Genomic DNA, 20791 nt, shown 5'->3' with positions numbered 1-20791 from the left:
GTCACAGCAGTTTGTTGTCCTCTGACTTTGTTTAATTCTGTAAAACAATTATTAATAAGCACCAGTGCTTATTATGCACCGTTTCAAGCATGTTGAGACATTTCACTAAAACACTAAAATGTCAACCACAGTGTCCAAATATCATCTTTCAAACTGCACCAAACTTTAGATGGACCGCCTTCTCCAGAGCCACAACACACACATCAGTCCTTCACAAACACACACACCTTTATTTCATTGTAAACGACACAACGTCTTTACATTTATTTACAATCTTAAGAAAATGTAAATCATTTTATTAGTGCAGAAAGACCCTAACAACAAGAGCACTTTATGAAATTAAAGTAAATTATGAGTCACTTTTCTCCTCCTGGACCTGAAAATCCAACAAACATGAAGAACAACCAGTTAGTGGACATTAAGCTTCAGGTGTCTGTGCAGACACCCAGACGTGTGGCTGGTTTTATGTGCTCATGAGGGCAGTGAGAGTCCTCTCACCTGCTCACACCAGGGGGTAGCTGGATGCGGTAGCGATGCCACACTGGTTGTGTTTGTTCCTGGTCATCATGATGTATCCCTTGTGTCCCCATTCGAGACCCCAGCTACAGAAACACACACATTACCCAGTATTCAGCTGCTCCATGTAGAGAATCATAAGCACAAATGTTAGCGACACGCAGAGGCAAAATGATCTGTATTCAAATAGAGGTGGAGTAATGGAAGCCGTTCAGAGTAATGGGGTCGTTAAAGAGGTTTACAACATCCTCCGTGAGTTTCAATTTATTTTGGCAGCTATAAATAAGACGTCGTCCTGCTGCTGTCTGCGACACCAGCAGCTCTCTGTCGCTCTGTAATATGAGCTTCAACAGGAACGTGTTGGTTAGCAGGTCAGCAGTTTACCTGTTCTTCACCAGCCAGTAGTCTTGTCCGTTGTCCGTCCCGTAACCCACAGCCAGAACCCCGTGGTCCAACTCTGAGCTGCTGCAATCTGGCTCATCATACACTCCTGGAGACACAAAGCCACAGATTAAAGATGGCTAATAAATATGTATATGTATTACGTCCCCTTCCTCTTTGGGTTTGATGAGAACATGTTCTGGCAGAAGCGTCGTAGTGTTTAAAGCTGTTCACCTGATTCGTACAGCTGGAAGGTGCCGTGAGAAGCATCGATGGCCACAGAGATGGGTCCGATGGTGGCCACGGCCTCCTTCAGTGCGTCTTCGTCTCCTTCTGTCACGTCAACGTAGCCGGTGCATGTGGCTCCGACATTGGCCGGCTTGTAACGGCACTGACCGTCCTGATTGAGAGAAACATTGTTCCTACAGTTCAAACGCTCATTTTCAAGTTCAAACGTGTGTTTCTGTTTACATGCTTTAATGTAAAAAAACAACATTATTTTACTCATACTGTCATTCTGAATATACCTGTACCTGTAAAGCAGACTGGGTCATATTTGCTTCATGTATTTATCATTTATTATTAATATCTAAACTATAAATATATTACATGTTTACACAGCTAACAGCCTTAAAGCATAAAGTAGTTAGTCCGCATATCTAGTTGCCTAATCTCATGAGAGTGTGTTGCGATGACAAAGAAAGGTCTCCAATAAAGTTCATTAATTCTCCGAAAAATTACATTTTATCGTCAGAATGTTCAGAAGATATGTGCCGTGTGCAAATTGGGTCCGGTATGTACTTTGGTGACTATGGAGTGAAAGAGTTGGTCGTAATCTGTGTAATCAGTGGAGTTAATGGACTCAGCTAGGAGAGGGGAATCCCTCATTACACAGAAACTGGGTCTCAGTGCTCTCCTGTCTGTCTCTGCAGGGTCTAGAGGAGCCTGCATGTGAAATAGGAAGGTGAGACAAATCTGAATGACTTGTTAAATCACATGTTTTCTGATGTAGGCAGCAATGAAAAAGGTTTTCATGCTACACCCTTTTGAAGGTTTTGAGAGATGGCCTTGTTAATGATTTTGTTGTGGGCCTCCACTCATTTCGTCCACCAGATGGCGCTGTTACACATCTCTTGTATGGAGGGCTGTAATCTGACTCTGTGTGATGTTTTGATCTCCAGCGTGATAATGACAGATGGCTGTCTGACACTGCTGTAGATTTAAACATTGTTCAAGCGGACCGCTTTCTGTTCACCTCAGCCTCGTAAGGGTACGAGTCCTCTGTGTCGATCCCTCCGTTCTCCTGGATGTACTTGAAGGCGTTGTCCATCAGGCCTCCGTTGCAGCCCTCGTTGCCGTAGTCTCCAGAGCAGTCGACCAGCTGCTGCTCGCTCAGAGAGATCAGCTTCTCTGTCTTCCTGAAGGTCTGACCCTCCAGCGAGCCAGTCTGAAAGAAACGAGTGTGATTGAAACCAGAAGACGGTTTCCCGCTTTAAAAAAGAGAGGACGCCAACTTGTTGTAGTACGTACTGTGCTGAAGGCCCAGCAGGAGCCACACTGCTTCTGATCCTTGACATCGGTGACGTATCCCTTGTCCCTCCAGTCAACAGAGTTGGGCAGATCGGCTCCTTCGGGCAGCCGGAAGAAAGTAGAGCCCCGGCGAGGCAGAGACGTATTGAAGGAGCCTAGGCAGCCCTGGGAGATCAGGCGTTTGTACTCTTCATTTTCCTGGAGAAGAGGGACAAAATTCACTATGTCACTTAACTAGCTCTTCATCCAAAATGTCACTCACTCATCCTCACTTGCTGACTGCAACCAGCTGACACCGATGACAGTCAAAAGCTAGACGATGGCAGAAACCACATTTTAGTCTTTCTGTGCATACCATGTCAGCAAAGTAGGTCATGCCGAGGCGGTAGGACTTGATGCCCTGATCCGCCATGATGTTGTGCACCAGCACCAGTTTGCGGTTGATGAGCCAGGTTTCCTTACGTTGAGCCTCTTCTGCCGGAGAGTTGTAGGACCTTCCTGCCAATCAGAGAAGGAAATAAACTGTGATGAATGACTGATCAGTTAAATCCTGTTCCAGTTTGGAGATCTCCCTTTATTAGCTGACAAACACAACGAAGGCTGTAAACTTCTAAACATGTAATCAGATTACAGTCCCATGTTCTTTACACCATGTGGTCTTGTGTGTCGTGTGTGTGTGTGTGTGTGAGCACACACTCCAGATGTAAGCCTCGTAGGCAGTACTGAACAACATCTGCTATTGTTAGCAGACTACAATGAAAGGAAACGGTCTGATGAGACTCCTCTTACCAAACTTGAGTTTCCAGGCGTGGAACTCCAGGTCCTCCAGAGAAATGGTGGCACAGCTGGCCACGGCCAGAGCAGCAGCAACAACCAGCAACAGCTTCATCCTGACCGACACAGAAGCAGAAAGAAGGTGAAAAAGATCTGTGTGACTGGCAGGAAACCACACAGGGCGAGACTGAACTCTTTCACTTCAGGTCTGCTTGACAAACACTATCTGCCGTGACGTTGGAGTCACTGAATCAGATCTGTTTCCCAGCTTCTTTGAATCTCTTCTTCCCTCCCTCAAGCTCTCGGTTTCTTTCTCTGCGTCGCTGCTCTCGTATTACAGGAAGTGCCTGAATGTCTGTCTGATCTGATTGTGTGCGTCTTCTCGTCTCTGCTGCTGCTGATTACCTGCTTCTATGTTGGTATGATAAGGGCTTGAAGAATGTCCACCTGTGGTCGATGCAGGGCTGCGTTAGAGAGACTCTCTTTTATAGCTGACTTCACGTTATGACATGCAGTCCTGTCAGGTGTCTGTCAGCCGCTCATAATGAAAGAAGGAAGAGAAAGTCAATCATTGAAATAGAGAATGGCCGAGTTATGCATTCAAAGAAGTTCTCAGGATGCCGGTCGTTTGGCAAACACACATTGAGGTCATGAAATCCTGAGAGCACATGATCGATTACTCAGCTTGTTTGGGGATCACAGATCAGGAAAACACTCAGCCTGTGTCAGCGTGATGCCTTCATGTGAAAAACACTGTTGGGATTTTTATTTTCACCACTGCTTTGTGATTCAGTCACACAGTGATGGGAATAAAAACAGGAAACAGACACACAGATACAGTTACATAATCATGTGCTAACGTGTGCTGTCGCCCAAACTGAAATGTTTTCAGAGGTTTTGGAGATTTTTAAATATCGTCAACACAGACAAATATTTAAGACCATAAAGCTGTTGAGTGAGGGGAAACTCAGAGCTAAGCTAAAAGTTCACAGACGTACAAATGCTTGAGATCTTTCGTATAAAAATAATTACTAACGCTGCCGTGAAACGAATAAGAGCAGGAACAGAGCTGCTGCTTTTATTATATTGCAGCACCTTGTTGTTGTTCTTATGCTATACAGCTTTAGCAAGACTTGCTCATGAAAAGCCAAAACACAGACAGACTAAGAACAACTGACCAGCGGTGGAAGACGTACTCACATCATTTACTAAATACCACAATGAAAAAATACTCAAGTAAAGAGTCCTTCTTAAGTAAAAATACAGAAGTATCATTAGCAAATTATACTTTAAGTATCAAAAGTAAAAGTACTTAGTATATTATTAAATATGACATATTGATTGATAACACACATCGAGGTCATGAAGTACTGAGAGCACATGATCGGTTACTCAGCAGTTTGTTTGGGGATCACAGATCAGGAAAACACTCAGCCTGTCCGTGGGTCAGCGTGATGCCTTCATGTGAAAAACACTGTTGGGATTTTTATTTTCACCACTGCTTTGTGATTCAGTCACACAGTGATGGGAATAAAAACAGAACGCAGACTCATACAGGAACATTATCATGTGCTGACGTGTTTACTGGAAAGATCACCCACTGAAACACGGCCCACAGTGTGAAGGTGTGAAGGTGTTCTTCATTTAGATATATATTAAATATTTTAATGTGTGAAGGTGTTCTTCATATAGATATATTTAAATATGTTAATATGTGAAGGTGTTCTTCATTTAGATATATATTAAATATGTTAATGTGTGAAGGTGTTCTTCATATAGATATATTAAATATGTTAATGTGTGAAGGTGTTCTTCATAAATATTTAAATATGTTAATATGTGAAGGTGTTCTTCATTTAGATATATATTAAATATGTTAATGTGTGAAGGTGTTCTTCATAAATATTTAAATATGTTAATATGTGAAGGTGTTCTTCATTTAGATATATATTAAATATGTTAATGTGTGAAGGTGTTCTTCATATAGATATATTAAATATGTTAATGTGTGAAGGTGTTCTTCATAAATATTTAAATATGTTAATGTGTGAAGGTGTTCTTCATAAATATTTAAATATGTTAATATGTGAAGGTGTTCTTCATATAGATATATTAAATATGTTAATGTGTGAAGGTGTTCTTCATAAATATTTAAATATGTTAATATGTGAAGGTGTTCTTCATATAGATATATTAAATATGTTAATGTGTGAAGGTGTTCTTCATAAATATTTAAATATGTTAATATGTGAAGGTGTTCTTCATATAGATATATTAAATATGTTAATGTGTGAAGGTGTTCTTCATATAGATATATTTAAATATGTTAATATGTGAAGGTGTTCTTCATATAGATATATTAAATATGTTAATATGTGAAGGTGTTCTTCATATAGATATATTAAATATGTTAATATGTGAAGGTGTTCTTCATATAGATATATTTAAATATGTTAATGTGTGAAGGTGTTCTTCATATAGATATATATTAAATATGTTAATATGTGAAGGTGTTCTTCATATAGATATATTTAAATATGTTAATGCGTGAAGGTGTTCTTCTTCCTGGATGTGTAGGTGGTACTTTAACACCCACTGTGTTTGTTTGAATGATTTACTTTCATTGTCTCTCTCTATTTAATGAGAGACTCAAACTAATTATATAACCTTGTCAAAATGTACACATTTGCAGAAATATACTGAGTTTTGACAACTGTTTGCTTCAAACTGAAATGTTTTCAGAGGTTTTGGAGATCTTTAAATATCGTTAACACAGATAAATATTTACACACACGTTCTGATGAACTGAACCCTTCTCTGCTTGATTTATGATTCATGATATATGAGCGTTTCCACTGACATTTCAAGATTTCCTTTCTGTCTCTACATCCTGTTTTCATCTGAAGATTTGATTTGCTCTGCAGAAGTTACCTTTTCGTCATTGTCAGGAACATGAGTAGACCTTTTGTTTTCCAGTCAAATACACAGAAGAAGACCGGATGAAGAAGAAACAAATGAAGAGAGTAAACTCAGCTCTGTTTCAGTTTATTTCACTTAACCATCACAACCAAAGAGTTCTAGGTCTGATAAACTCTTCATACATATTGTATAAGCAATGCATTCATATTCATTTCTCATGGTAGTTCACTTTGTGTCCCATCCTCCTGCTGTCCTGTTGTCTCTGTTTGTCTCTGTCTGTCTCTGTTTGTCTCTGTCTGTCTCTGTTTGTCTCTGTCTGTCTCTCTTGTCTGTCACAAGGCGTCCAGGTCATGACAATACTTAGGACCATAAAGCTGCTGTTAGGTGAGCTAAGCTACAGCTTTACAGATGTCATTGAACTCAGATGTCAGCTGCTCTCATGTTTTTGACTGTTAGCTTCTCAAACATACAAGTCACGCTGTTGGTAGTGTTTGTACAAATGCTTGAGATCTTTATTATAAAAGTAGTAAAAGTACTTGTCGTGCACAAAGGCCCTTGTGACTAATCTGTTGTTATATCTGACATATTGATTGATAATAATGTGTAAGTAGAACACCAACAGTGAAGATGAAGGTGGAGGAATGCTGACCTCCACTTTAAATAGAGAGAAGCTGGTGGGTTTTATTATGAGATAAAGAAATCAAGTGAAGCTTTATACATGCATAAAGTTTGTGATGTACCTCACGTACTATAAAGCAACGACCGTCAATAAAGGGTCAATAAAACCGATGTTCACAAGTTCATAAGTTCATACGTGCGCTTGTGTGATTGGCCAGAGAGTGAGGTTTAAGTAAAGCATGTGAGGACTACTCACCTGATGTGTGTGTGTGTGTGTGTGTGTGTGTGTGTGTGTGTGTGTGTGTGTGTGTGTGTGTGTGTGTGTGTGTGTGTGTGTGTGTGTGTGTGTGTGTGGAGGCTCATCAATCGTTGATTCGGAAAAGACAAAGCAGAAACCCACTAAGTGCACAGAAACCACTTTGTTTAATAATACATTTAACTTCATTTGTATTATTATATATTTTTTATATATATATATATATATATATATATATATATATTCTATATTTGTACCACTTGTTTTGGTTGCATGTCGATGTGTTTTATTTGTCTCCTTCAGCTCACACATGACAGTTGTGATCGATCTTAACTTAACATTAACTGTCTGGACAGAGATTCACATTCATGCATTCTGTGTGACGTTTTTAAACAGTTAACGAGCGTCAGGCTGAAAATATATTACAGTTAATGTCATCGTGTTTAGAGGAAGATGGAATTCAATAACAAGTTTAAACTTCAAATAATTTAAGATGCAAATATACAATTTGGATTAAATGTAAGGATGTAACATTTTAAAGCTGAATGTGAACCTGCATTATGTGACTGTTTGTGGTTTAAAGTGGCTCATCAGGGTTGGTCTTACTGTAAAGAGTGACTCAGTGATGGACACCACGGATCAGGAAATACTGTTAACACTCACTTCCCTTTATCCACGTCTACCCGGTACAGTGCATGAACTGAACCGGGGTTCTCCTCAGCTACTTCTGGTCAAAGTAAAGTTAAGCACACTGCTCTCCTGACTACAACTCTGACACATTTTAAAGGTCTTTCCTGGTAACCGAGGCAAACACAAGCTGTGTGTTGCTGTTGTGTTGAGAGGAATAGGACACACACACACACACACACACACACACACACACACACACACACACACACACACACACACACACACACACACAGTCGTTTTGTATAAGAAGTCTAAAAACAGTGAACACGTGTGTCATTGTTTCCCAAAGCCCGTCTTCAAAGGTCTTGTTCTGTTCAGACCAGCAGTCCAAAACCCAAAGATATTCACTGTACAGTGATACACAACAAACAGCAGCTCTACACTAATCAAAATAGAGTTTATTTAAAGTAAAAGAGAACACTGTTTGTAGACAGGATGCAGTATTTACATGGTCTAAGTTTAATGTGGGTTCTGTAGCAATGCATTTTGGGTAAAATGATCAACCTAAAACCCACCACCACCGTTGTATCTGATTGTCTGTGAACGTCAGCGCTTCCTCCGCTCTGATCCGAGCCTCTGTAGATCTGTAGAGCAGTACGCCTCACACAGAGTCCAGGACGTCCCAACAGTCACAAGGAGGAGTTAGAAGATCCTCGTTCACCTTCTAGCTGGCTTTTGCACTGTTATGACCACACCAGGAGAGGGCAGCATTTCCTTAGGCTTTGCTGCACAGTGTTCATGTTCAGGTAGTGAACACAGCTCCCACACGTCATAGTGGGGCAATAATGAAATGAATCCACAGTAGTTGTGCTGCTAATTCTTCTCATATCACTGTAACAGCATCCATAATGACGAAAGATGCAGGGATTATAAAAACTGTTACAGCGTGATGTTAACCTGGACATTTTTAATGTAGAGTTTACCGACGTCTAAGTAACATAATGTGACAATAGCTGTGGGTGCAGAGATCCTGGAGGATCCAGTGACAGAACTCGTGAGGAGGCAGTGCGGTGCTTGGCATGGGAAACTGAGAGGAACGCTGTCCCCGTAAACTCTTCTAATTTCATTACTCTACATGTACCCTCAGCTTAGAGCCAATCACATAGTTGGCTGCTCTCTAGTGGGGGGTCACACATAACAGCCGTTAAATTGTGACGGTGGCCCAGACTGGCATACCGTAGCACGTAATCTGATTATCGGATCAATAACGCAGCAACATTTGGTGCGTAGCTGGAATGGCAGGCTTCGTCTCTGGTTACGCATTGCTGGCATTCTCCACTCGTTCCCACTTTAAAGGTGACAAACTGTGAATGCAAGCAGGAATTCAAATGGAAGGCCTCTTAAATAAAGCAAGTCACATCTGGCTGTGCTACTGTCTGTATGATTCACACGGTTGCTACGATATCAACGCTCGCTATCCATCAGTGTGTGAAGTCAGAAGCTGATCTAAAGCCTCCGTCGAGTGTCTTCTACCCAATAATACTGTTAGTGTTTATTCATTAGACGTCTGTCCAGCTACACTCACAACCTCCTTTAAATCAATGGCTCAGGTATTACTTCTTATAATGCCAGGTAGATGTGTCATTTTACCATAAAAATATTTATTGACATCACAATCTTCTTCTTGGACACAAAAACAACCGAGAAGTGTTTAGAAAGTCCAAATTCAAAACATCTAAGAATGACACAGAGAAATAAAGAACTGAAACGGAACATCATCATCATCATCATCATCATCAAAGTGAAAGACTGTTCAGAGCAAACAAACACTTGCTGAACTGAACAAATTGTGTTTTTAAAAAAATGACCTTTATTCTCCACAACAGATTGCTTCATAGATAGATGAGAAAGTCCACCAAAAAAAACATGGCCGCTCCCTTTAGAAAACACAATCCACTGAATCACAATCATTTCAGATCACTGGCCTAACCAAACATTTTACAAATGCACATAAACACCAATAAATAGAAACACTTTATTTCCGAGAGCAAAATTAAATAATAACCCAAAAAGGCGCCGTGATGACCGTCACAAAGCATAAACCGCCATCACCGCTGCTCCTGTTTACCGCTGCATGCTGCATTTGTGAAATGCAGATAAGTGGATGATGACGACCACTGTACCAACAGAGAGCAGGAGACAGAGATAACCAGGGACGTATTCCTCCCCCCGTCCCTCCGCTCATCCCTCTATCTCTCGGTCCTCTGCTGAAGTCTGGTGTGATCCTGTCTTTCTCAGTCCAAACAGGTCACTGTGGCTCACACCTCGCCAAGGTCTGTGCTGCACCGGCAGCGTGGGGAGAGAGATGGGAAAGAGAGAGAGAGAGCAACCCACACAGATAATAGACAGCGACACTCCGGCTCTCTCTCCCTCTCCCTGCTTTATCTCCATGGTGCACACACGTCGACCTGGAGCAAGGCTGTGTACTGGCAGGGGAGGCCAGCCGCAGAGAGGAGGGGGTGGATAGATGGGGATGGAGTGTGTGGGGGGATAAAGGGACACGCTGCTTCAATAGCGGAGCAGGTCCAGGGACTAATTGGATCTGGTAATGGCTGGTCAATGTGACTGAAGGGCTCGTTAGAACCAGTACAGCTCCTTGCCTTTCTTGTGCTGCTGGAGCCCTGAGAAGAAAAAAGACAAGAGAACAATGAGGAGGACAACGGTGAACGACAGAACACAGGTTGTCATGGAGCCTACTTTTGCTAAACATCCAGTTTTGTGTGTGTGTGTGTGTGTGTGTGTGTGTGTGTTAGCACGCATGGGAGTGTCTATGGCAGGGCCTCGTGTATTCAACATCACAGACATGTTTTCATCTGTGCATGCGTTTCCTACAGAGGGTTGAAAGTTGATACAGAGGTGTGTGTGTGTGTGTGTGTGTGTGTGTGTGTGTGTGTGTGTGTGTGTGTGTGTGTGTGTGTGTGTGTGTGAGAATGGTTGTTAGAATGTGTGTTTTCTTCTGTGTTCATTAATTGAAATCAATGTTCAATACTTAAGGTAAAATGTTTTTAGCAATTAACGGCACAAAAAAAGCCAAATCGATGCACTGAAGAATCTCAAGCGCGCTCTCATTTGCTCAAGTTGAAACATGAAAAGATACATTTGTTTCTCATAAATAATCAGAACTTTCCATTTACTGAGTGTGTGTCTTTGCACTTTCGTATTAAGTCAGAGACATTTTATAGAGGAACACTTGGACAGGATTTGAGCCTGACACAGTGCTGTGGTGGCTACCTGCATCCATGTTGAGTGCCAGCGTCTGGCTGACGTCTCCTGGTGGAAGCAGGCCGGGCCAGGAGGCGGTGGGCTCCAGCTTGCTCACATCGTAGTGGCTCGCCAAGGTTAAGGGATGAGGGGGCCTCACCGTGGGCATGAGCAGGGGCCCGTAATGTGGCTCCAAAGCTGACGGTGAATACAGTTCGTGGAGAGGCCGTGGGTGGCCGTAGGCTGGGGCCTGGGGGTATCCCCAGCTCTCTGGTGGGTGAGGGTGAGGGTGAGGGTGAGAGTGAGGGTGTGGGTGCGGCAGGCCCGGGTGCAATGCTGACGCGTATGGGTCCATGGAATAGGAAGGCACACCCGTCTCACAGTGGGAGCGACTCTGTGGCGAGGAGTAGTTACTGTCCCAGAAGGATGGGGGGAAGCTCCGTCGACTGCTAGGCGAAGGGGTGTCTAATGGGAGAGGGAGGCAGAGAGGGAGGCAGAGAGGGAGAGGCAGAGAAGGGGGAAGAGAGGGAGGCAGAGAAGGGGGAAGAGAGGGAGGCAGAGAAGGGGGAAGAGAGGGAGGCAGAGAGGGAGGCAGAGGGGGAGGCAGAGGGGGAAAGAGGAGGGAAATTTAGGCCGAGTCATGAATCTTGATTAATACAAACAAATGGAAATGGCTGGACCTGATCAAATGGAGCTACCTGTGCTAAAACATAGACGTCACTCACATGACTGCTACACCCTCTGGCCCAGATATCTTCCCCATTGGGTCATACTGTCACACAGCCATAACCCCAACAAGACACAAAAATAAACACAACCATGTTCTAGAAGACACAGAGAGAGAGAGAGAGAGAGAGAGAGAGAGAGAGAGAGAGAGAGAGAGAGAGACTCCCTATATCCTAGGATTCTATATAAGGTAGACGCTCTGACCTGGAGGGAGGCCAAGGCTCACAGAGCCTTAAATCACTCGCTGTGGTGACATCTCTCACTCTCATGTCAGCCGAGTACTTCTGAAAGTCTCGCAACACACACACACACACACACACACACACACACACACAGAACTGGCCCTGTGCTAGCGCCTGCCGCCCCTCTCTTCTGTCTCCTGCACCCCCACCTGTTGTTTTCTCTGCTCCCCCCTCTCCTCGCCCTTGACAGAATGTCAGCGAGCCATTATATGTTTTTAGCAGTATACTTGTATATATATATATGTGTATATATAGATATTCCTCTGAAAAAAGACACCATGCAGCTCCCTGAGAGGTAGTGTTTCCCTCTGCCCCTATCACACAGACCACCGCATGTATAAATCTGACCAGCAGGCAGGCAACTGACTGAGCAGCCATTGTGGGGCAAGAGCTGGAGCGATAGTCAGAATGGCAGCCGCAGAGACGTTTGAAGGGGATACGCCAACGAGGCTGTGCGCTTACGGCCGTGTATAAACATAGCATCTGTTGTGAGGCAGGAAGCTGCGTTAGTGCCGGAACGAAGACGTCCAACTGAACTAGGAAAGAGACGACCGGTGATAGCGAGCGAGTAGAGGCTCACAGGCCCTACATGGATATTCAGAGACACAAAAGATGTGAAGATGACAATGTTTGTGCTTTGCATTTTGGTGCAATCCACAACTAAAAATGATGAACATAATGTTGCTATTTAAAAACAAACGTAACACTTTTCAGAGTAATACTTTGTGAATGTTTTTTGCCTTTAAGAAAATGAACGAAAGCTTCATAACTCGCATGAATTCCATCGGTGTCTTTCGGGGAAAGGTTGCCAAAGCCCACACGACAACATAACCATGTGAGACCATGTGAGACCATGTAATGCTCAAACTCAGAGCTGGTATACAAAATCATTTTTGGATTCCTAATTTTCCCCAACCTAAACGATCTAACTGTACACATATGCATGCTCGCTCTTCTTTAATCTTTACTCTAATTAGAGCAAAAGAAGTCTCTTTGGACACCCAACAGCTCCAGACCTTCATGACCTCTGAACCTCCAGGGACCACCGTCAGTACCGTCACCTGATCACATCACCTGTTTGGAGCTCTGCTGTGCTCTGCAGAACTGTCCACTCACCCTGTGTGGCCTCAAAAACAGGCGCAAGGCACCACACAGACAACTGTGGGTCTCATAAATAAATGGAGATTATGAGAGCGCGGGGACATAGTGGAGGACTAAAGCAACCTAAACTCTTTGCATGACTCTTCATGAAACAAACGTGTTGTAAACATCGCAGTGAGTCAGATTAACTGGTGCAATAACATTCAGATTGGGTCCTAATTAATTCCATGAAAAGATAATTGATTCATGGTTTTGTGAAATACAATGGTTGTTGTTTTCTTCATATTCAGACACATCTGGGATCTCTCCATTGCAACTAAATGATACCATACTGTTCTGTACTTTTGGACATGAAAAGTACTTTACATGTCCGTTATCACTACATTTAAGTAGGTTTTGCATTGCCCACATAAGTGGACAGTTATGTGTGCCTTTATTTGACTTCTACAACTAGTTTACAAGGTGCTATACCTGTGCCCTGTTGGTCTGGTGCCCGCCGTTTGCCCTCCCCGTCCATGTAGGAGCTGAGTGCCCTGGAGAAGTGCTCGTCCACCACGCTGCTGATGTCTCCCTGGTAGTAGCTGAAGAGGACACAGCGAGAAGTCAGGTACTCTGCCTCAGGGGCCTCCTGCTTCTCCTTGGGGCCCTCCTCTGGCCTTAAAGCTGCAGGCGTGTAGGAGGAAGTGGAAGAGTTTGATGAAGATGAAGAGGAAGCTGATCCTCCGGTGCCTGGGCCCCCAGACATCCCCTCCGGACCCCTGAGAGTGTCCATAAAATCCCGGCAGAGAGGAGAAGTGCTGCTCAGACCTGTGGGAGCCTGGGGGGGGGGGAAGAGGAGGGGGAGGAGCGGGTTACGACAGGTGTTACACAGGACCGTTCTGGATCGTTCTATGACACGTTTTCACATAATGTTTTTCTTTGTGTGGCAGCGCTGGCATGTGTGTGCATGTGCGCGCACAGGCGTGCGTGTGTCAAGATGTGAGTTTAGTGGATGCAGAACAAACAGCACCGCTAATCTGGGTGTTCGTAAATGACTAATTGAATTCAACATAAAACACTGTAAACGATCCGTCAGCTTACTTCTTTTACGCACTAGCTGCGTACACTCCTCACCTCAAACACCCCTCAATCAATAACACCCTCCCCGTTAACTCAACAATACAATATGTATTTACGTGAACACATAGAGATTTGCTCACTTCCTACCTGGAAGCTATTGATTAAAGCAGGAACAGTCGGGGCGTACGGTGCGTAATGTCCATAGGCTGGGTACATAACATCCAAACAGCTCATGGTAAATGAGCGGCGTCTTCACTGCTCTGAGGAAACCGACCTTGCTGACAGAGAGATTGACAACATTCCTGTTGTTGTTGTTGTTGTTGTTGTTGTGTTGCCGATGAGAAACGGGCTCGGTAATCGCTGATCAGCGTGAAGAAGCCGTTACCGGACTCGACATAATCACCCCAGAAGAAGCGCACCTCTCTGCTCACTGTGCGCCACAACAGCTGCGGCAGCAAAATGTGGTGATGGTTTATGGAGCAAGCATGAGGGTGTCCAGTCCTGTACATCTCTGTGTCAACCCCTCCCACCTTCACCAGCCCCCCCCCCCCCCCCCCCCCCCGCGCGCACACACACACACACACACACACACACACACACACACACTCACACTTCACCACCACCAACACTCCCACTACCAGCAGGTCATTGGTTGAACACGAGTAAAGTGAATGTTTCCTTTTGATGCCAGGAATTAATTGGCTAAAAGTTGTAATCTTAGAGAGGAGTCAAAAGTATAGATGTACATCATGTGAAAGTCAGGGACTGCAACTTCTCCGTTCAAGTTGGAAACAACCTAATAATGGCTCCAATGTCTTAATCCTGGTGTAAAATAAAGGTTAAACAGAATGTCATCCAGTTACACAAATAGAGTGGGATGAAGTCATTGAGCTTTATAGCTAGCCACACGACAATGAGCACATGATACATGTGATTAAGTGACGTTTTATTTCTTTCCATGTACTGGATACTTAAAAACGTTGCTCTGCGTCCAAGCTGAAAGTGTATCCGTGGTCTTAAAACAGCCATCGGTTGCCAAGTAAACCTTCAAGTCATCGGAAGTATTTAGTGTGTTCCCAGAATGGCACATATGTGTCAACTATAGGTTGCATACACTGGCCATACTAACATAGAGGAGAAAGGGACTCTGCACAAATCTATGACAAATTATCACCTATCAGCAGTGCAAACAAAAACATATTCTCACACACACACACAAACACACCCAATGACAATCACCACCAGTAGGAGCACAGAATTCATCATGCGTCCATGTACCAAATGACTAAAAATACATCTTGGAAACATGAACGACAGCGTGGATACCTTCTCCAGAAAGTGGAGTCCCTTCCTCCTGTTTTAAGGCTTTTACCGGTGCCTGGTGTTTGGCCATGCCAGTCTTTTTGACAAGCACTTCAGAATGCCTGGTAGAATAGTGTGGAAAATTTGCAGAATTCCATGGACAAGTGTCAGATGAGGTGGAATGTCTCTGATGTATGCGAGTGGACGAGCTCCCCGGGAAGTTACATCGTCCCTCTGCTGCGTTCTCGAGATGGAGAACATGACCAACGTCTCGCTATGCATACATCACACATAGTATGAATAACTAGTGGCGGGTTATTGGCATGCTAATGAATTGAACACGCTCCTAAATAGCAGTGGATGAAGCAGACATGCAACACTCAAGTTCTCACTTTGACCTCGTCTTGCATCACTGTTTGGAAGAACCGGTTTTACAGCTTAGCACTGCAATATAACACTGGACAGTATTTCACTGCAGTTATCATCAGAGCATCAGCAAAGAGTGTCTGTTGTTAAAGCAAACTAATAAATAGATTGGAATTTGTAAATCCACTTTTCGAACTGATCAGTCTTAACATTATCGGGGCAATAGTCCTATTTCAGTCCATTCCTCGCAGCGTGATGTGCAATATGACCCGCTAGACCCACATACATGCAGGGTAACGCAGGACAGCATTGGACCTGGAGAGAAAGAGAGTGATGCAATGCTAGAAAGCTCAGTGTTGCACCAGCGTGATCAACAGCTGCAGCTGACAGAGGGAGAGGGAGACCACTATTATTATTAATGGCTATGACTAAATGTCTCTCTGTGTCTCTGTCTCTCTTTCTGTCTCTGCCTCTCCCTCCAACTTGTCTTCCCCAGTGATACACACACCTTTCTCTATTTAATCGCCCCGTGTTCCCCCTGGAACAGCCACCCCCGACTCAAGTGTGTGTGTGTGTGTGTGTGTGTGTGTGTGTGTGTGTGTGCGTGTGTGCGTGCGTGCGTGTGTGCCACTGCCGGTCCGTGTGCACATACAACAGTTGTCATCGAGTGACCAAACTGGGAGGACAGCTAGAGAGACGACCAGCTTGCAGAAACATGGCAGAGATCCATAATTAAGTCAGTCGGTACATTTGTGCACGCTCAAATCTTTGCATGTAAAGAACAGTATGTGCAAGCGTCTACAGTTGCCGTTGTGTGTGTTGGTGTGTGTGTCTGCGAGTGTGCGTGAAGGTGTCAGTGTGTCTACATTTACGTGTATATGCTGAAAATAAACACAGGTTACATCACTCCTTGTGACCCTGCCAGCCCCGCCTCTCTTAAAAGAGGACTGATCAAGCAAAGGCTCTGATTGGCTGAGAAGTTGCAGGGCCTGTTGAGGTAGTAACGGCAACCTGGTTTTATTTAGACGACTATTCACATTGCACCACCACCATTAATAGTTTATACTCCATGCTACAAATACCATGAGTACATTAAAGAAAAGAGTGCACACGTGTACTTTTGTTAACCCTTTACATTACTCTTTACTTTGAATGAGCTGTTTACATCCACATATGAAGCGGGTCGTCTTCACGGAGACGGCCGCCATGTTTCTACAGTAGCCCAGAGCAGACAAACAAAACGCCTGCTCTAGATCGGCCCATTTGGGTTTTTAGTACCGAACAGCAGAGTTCAGCATGTGCGCTCGGCACACGGGAGACGTTTCAGTTTGTTGCAGTTTGATCCGTTAGATACTGGCAGGTCCTACACAAGAGACCTTTAAAGGGAAATGTCAAAGTGTACAAAGTTGTACGATCGTTAATGTAAATGCAATTCAGAACAAAGCAATCAGTGAGATTATGGCAGATGTCTGTAAAATGGGGCCTGTTGAGAACCTGAAACCACATAAGCTACCTCCTGAAACAACAAGGCCTTTATTAAGGTCCCAGTCTGGCTTGGTCCCAAGGGGGTCGGACCTCAGGATTCCACTGTTGTTTTATATGTCTCAGTGTGTGTGTGTGTGTGTGTGTGTGTGTGTGTGTGTGTGTGTGTGTGTGTATACGTGTATATGTCCAAGACAGAGATGTACAGCTGCCCCGTTGTCCAGTTCCACACAAACTCATCTCAGCTGTTCAAAATCATCAAGTGTCATCGGAAACACAGACCACAGACACACACACACACACACACACAGACACAGACACACACACACACACACACACACACACACAGGGCCACATATGGACAGGTCTGGCTCATTCGTCCATCTACACAAATGTTGGTGATAAATCTCCTGCGATAGAATGTGCAAGTGTGCAGCTATTTTCTTCCTAAAACAACTCCCTCATTGTGTCCTCAGCGACCACCAGGACTCCACAGCTCAGAGTCTTGAAGTCAGTTGAACATGATGAAGAACTTTAAGGTTCATGTTTGTTTTAGCCCATTTACTAGAACCCATGTACACTTTCACATCACTGACAACTATTCCCCTCAGTTACCTACGTTTTTACATTGTTTAATGCTCTGTACTAACTTCTGCAGTCTTCAGTATCCGTTCATGGCAGCATCGTTTCATAACCACAGGACACCTGATCACAGAACACAACAGCACCGATGTGTCTCTGCTGGTGTGAGGATGATGTCACATGTTGTGATTGATGGATCTTTTCATGGTCTTAAATGTTACATTACAGTTCAGTTAATGCAGCAATGTTACTTGAAATATATACAGAAAATACCTGAAATCATCCCCACGTACATATTTCCTCATCATATTATATTGTTTAGGAGTAGCATGCTGATGTTTTATGATGACTATGTTGATTGATTTGCCTTTAACTCAGATATTTTCTCAAGCAAGTTCATTTTCATGTCGGCCTGAAATGAACAGTTCTGTTGAGAACAGTGAGAACACGTTCATCAATCTGAAATGCTTTGTGGCTTTGTAATGAAAGAACACGGCTCTGCTTCTACTGCGGTCTCTTGGTTGTGATTCCTTTATGGTGGCTGCGGAAGATGCAAGTTGTCTGAGAAAATGTGTAACATACAGAGTTGCAGCACATTGACAGAACCTCAGATGTCATTAATGTAAGGAAGCAGTTTGAACACTTAGATTCACACACACACACACACACACACACACACACAGACAGAGGGAGAGCTTGTACACAGGTAAATACTCTGAATGTTGACTCTCTATTAAGGGCTAACCCTCTGAAACGGACAGAATGTGAATTAACAGCATCCTCGGAGAGGCTGACAAGTGCTACATTCCTAACATCTTATTACCGAGAGAGCCCTGCTGCCACGCTGCCGCTGGGTCACCGGAGTTATGCACACACAATCACATATTCACACACAGATATAAAGCCAAAGGAACACGTACAAACGCATAAAAAGATGCACACAGAAACGCCGATGTGGGCATGTGGGATTGTCACCTTGCTTTCTGACATTCCATTGGGCCAGAGGGGGCTGCAGCTAGAAGGGCACTAGGGTGGAAGGAAAGAGGTCTGGAGGATGGACGAGAGGGCAGAATCACAAATTTGGCGTGTCACATGGTCAAACAGAGGAGATTTACGACTGATCGGGTTCCACATCGGCAGCATGGTGTTGTGGCTTCAGAATGCCAGGTATGGGAGTGAGATCAGACTCCGGCTTTAGACTGTACACCCTTTCTGGCAACTGCAGCCGGTGTGACTGGCTGTCGACGGCGGTGTTATTGGGGTTTGGCGTGGGGAATGTGGTCCCTCGCTGGCTGCTCTTCTACCTGGTTTACAGATTAGACGTGTAGAGAAGTAGACGGGAGCACCTGCACATGCAACAAAAAACCTGATATAGATTTGGAGTGAAAGCAAGAAGCCAAAAGAACAGCGTGATGTGAAATTAGTTGAAACATGAAACTGTTCAAAATGAGAAAGAAAACACTGCCTTGTTTTCTTTCTCTCTCTGCAGTCAGGAGCTATGATTTACTCACCGGTGACATCATGGAGACCACAGCTATTTTTATTGGCTGGTAAATGGCCAGCTCTTCTCCGTGCTATGCCACCTGTCCAACCCGCAGCAGTCAACAAGCCCCCGGGAGAAAAAAGTCAAGCACCCAAAAATGATTGAGAGTTGAAAGGCGGAACATGATACGTGCATGCCATGCTACTGTCCCAGGCATGTCTCACAAGTCAAATGACTCGTCACTGCTACTGGTTCGCTCTCCAGTACTGAGGTTCCTAATTAAACTCTCATGCAAACAGTTATCCAGTGTAGGCCTGGTGTCGCTTTTTTGTTTCCCACGTACTTTCTTTTGGGTTTTGCATGTGAATTTAAAGTAAAATACCTCTGTTTAGGAGGCCTTGTGATCTACACCATGTTCTGTGCCCCTTGTTCTCCCCTGCAGGCTTTAGACGTGTGTGTGTGTGTGTGTGTGTGTGTGTGTGTGTGTGTGTGTGTGTGTGTGTGTGTGTGTGTGTGTGTGTGTGTGTGTGTGTGTGACTCCAAGGTGGGGTTATTCCTGGCCTTGTGTTGTGTGTTCTGAGGTGCAATTTAGTCACATGCCTTCTAACCAACCCTTGGCCCTGAACAATGATAAGTACACTAGAGGGGGCATCACATAACCAGCCACCACTGACCTGTATGAGCAGGTTTAAACTGATGCTAAAGGCATAGACACACACATGACATGACAGTGTGAATTGGAGAACACGTTGAAATATATGAAAATGTCAAGTGTTGAAAAAGAAGCTATCAAAAGACTGTTTCATACTGGATACCAGCATTATTGCCTGCTTACAGAACCATACAAAGGGCTCAATATGAAAAGCGAATGAGACTCTGACAGTCTAATGTATTCTATTTTGACATTTGAAAGGGTTTTTAATGAGCAGGTATAGACTTTGTGCGTTTATAAAGGATGATTCACAAAGTGAGACAGTATCACACCGTATAGAGACACTTCTAATTAGTGTGAGAATCACCGGGGCTTGTATGGACACCAACAAGAGCACTTCACAAATGAATAGTCTGTAAACCACAACGTAACACCCATGAAAGCAAAGTGAGTGGAATACATTCCAGAGAAATGGAGGAGTAGTCCTGAATGGTCATGTTTGATAATTACCACACACAAGCTCATTTTGACCTCAGTGCCTTACTTTAATCACACGTTTGAGACCGTGACTTGGAGGCCACCTTGTGGCAGGGCGTGGAATTACAAGTAAAGCTCTTTTTAAGAGACTTCCTGAGAATCAGGCTTTTACTGTGAAACAACGCTAGTAGGTGCTAAAGGTTTGAAATGCAAGGCAATGGTTAACTGACTGAAATCTTTGTTTTTTTAGTTCGTTTAATACCTTCATATTGTGGTAATCAATATTGTTTTACATACCTTAAGATCTTAATAACTGTTAACACTAATATGTCCACAATAATAATTAAACACCAGTCAATACATTCAGGCTGTGAAGCAGACTGTAGATCTTTGGGCAACAACATACAGTATATATACTCTCTCTGTACCCAATT

The 20791-nt window shown here is 43.7% G+C and overlaps 2 protein-coding genes across 3 annotated transcripts; both read right to left on the bottom strand.

Annotated features, from left to right (window-relative positions):
• Positions 1–210: 210 nt before the first annotated feature.
• On the bottom strand, positions 211–3727 carry ctsl.1 (cathepsin L.1). Of its 2 annotated transcripts, XM_068726395.1 has the most exons (9): positions 3607–3727; positions 3217–3317; positions 2783–2925; positions 2428–2625; positions 2153–2344; positions 1132–1297; positions 901–1006; positions 499–602; positions 211–376 (listed from the first exon to the last, which is right to left on the bottom strand). In XM_068726395.1, the coding sequence occupies exons 2-8, from the start codon at positions 3314–3316 to the stop codon at positions 503–505; spliced, it is 1005 nt and encodes a 334-aa protein (XP_068582496.1). In that variant the 5' UTR covers position 3317; positions 3607–3727; the 3' UTR covers positions 211–376; positions 499–502. The 2 variants fall into 2 exon arrangements, with proteins under 2 accessions (XP_068582496.1, XP_068582497.1); XM_068726396.1 differs by lacking the exon at positions 3607–3727 and having other exon boundaries at positions 3217–3480.
• A 5538-nt stretch (positions 3728–9265) lies between these two features.
• vgll2b (vestigial-like family member 2b) lies at positions 9266–14467 on the bottom strand. Its single transcript, XM_068726411.1, has 4 exons — positions 14161–14467; positions 13426–13771; positions 10916–11350; positions 9266–10305 (listed from the first exon to the last, which is right to left on the bottom strand). The coding sequence occupies exons 1-4, from the start codon at positions 14245–14247 to the stop codon at positions 10262–10264; spliced, it is 912 nt and encodes a 303-aa protein (XP_068582512.1). The 5' UTR covers positions 14248–14467; the 3' UTR covers positions 9266–10261.
• Positions 14468–20791: the final 6324 nt, after the last annotated feature.

Source organism: Cebidichthys violaceus, unplaced genomic scaffold (assembly GCF_023349555.1).
Source record: "Cebidichthys violaceus isolate CVI_PGR_0920_01 unplaced genomic scaffold, fCebVio1.0.p SCAF_39, whole genome shotgun sequence".
In the NCBI taxonomy this organism is placed as follows: domain Eukaryota; kingdom Metazoa; phylum Chordata; class Actinopteri; order Perciformes; family Stichaeidae; genus Cebidichthys; species Cebidichthys violaceus.
This window is presented reverse-complemented; position numbering and strand designations above follow the sequence as displayed.

Bases quoted from the DNA above. Each gene is read 5' to 3' on its own strand.
- vgll2b (XM_068726411.1), bottom strand. From the start codon at position 14,247: ATGAGCTGTTTGGATGTTATGTACCCAGCCTATGGACATTACGCACCG. The intron at 13,772-14,160 runs GTAGGAAGTGAG...CCCCCCCCCCAG, and splicing joins CTTTAATCAATAGCTTCCAG to GCTCCCACAGGTCTGAGCAG. The intron at 10,306-10,915 runs GTAGCCACCACA...TTTTCTTCTCAG, and splicing joins GGCACTCAACATGGATGCAG to GGCTCCAGCAGCACAAGAAA.
- ctsl.1 (XM_068726395.1), bottom strand. From the start codon at position 3,316: ATGAAGCTGTTGCTGGTTGTTGCTGCTGCTCTGGCCGTGGCCAGCTGT. The intron at 2,926-3,216 runs GTAAGAGGAGTC...TCTGATTGGCAG, and splicing joins CGCCTGGAAACTCAAGTTTG to GAAGGTCCTACAACTCTCCG. The intron at 1,007-1,131 runs GTGAACAGCTTT...TTGTGTCTCCAG, and splicing joins CTTCCAGCTGTACGAATCAG to GAGTGTATGATGAGCCAGAT.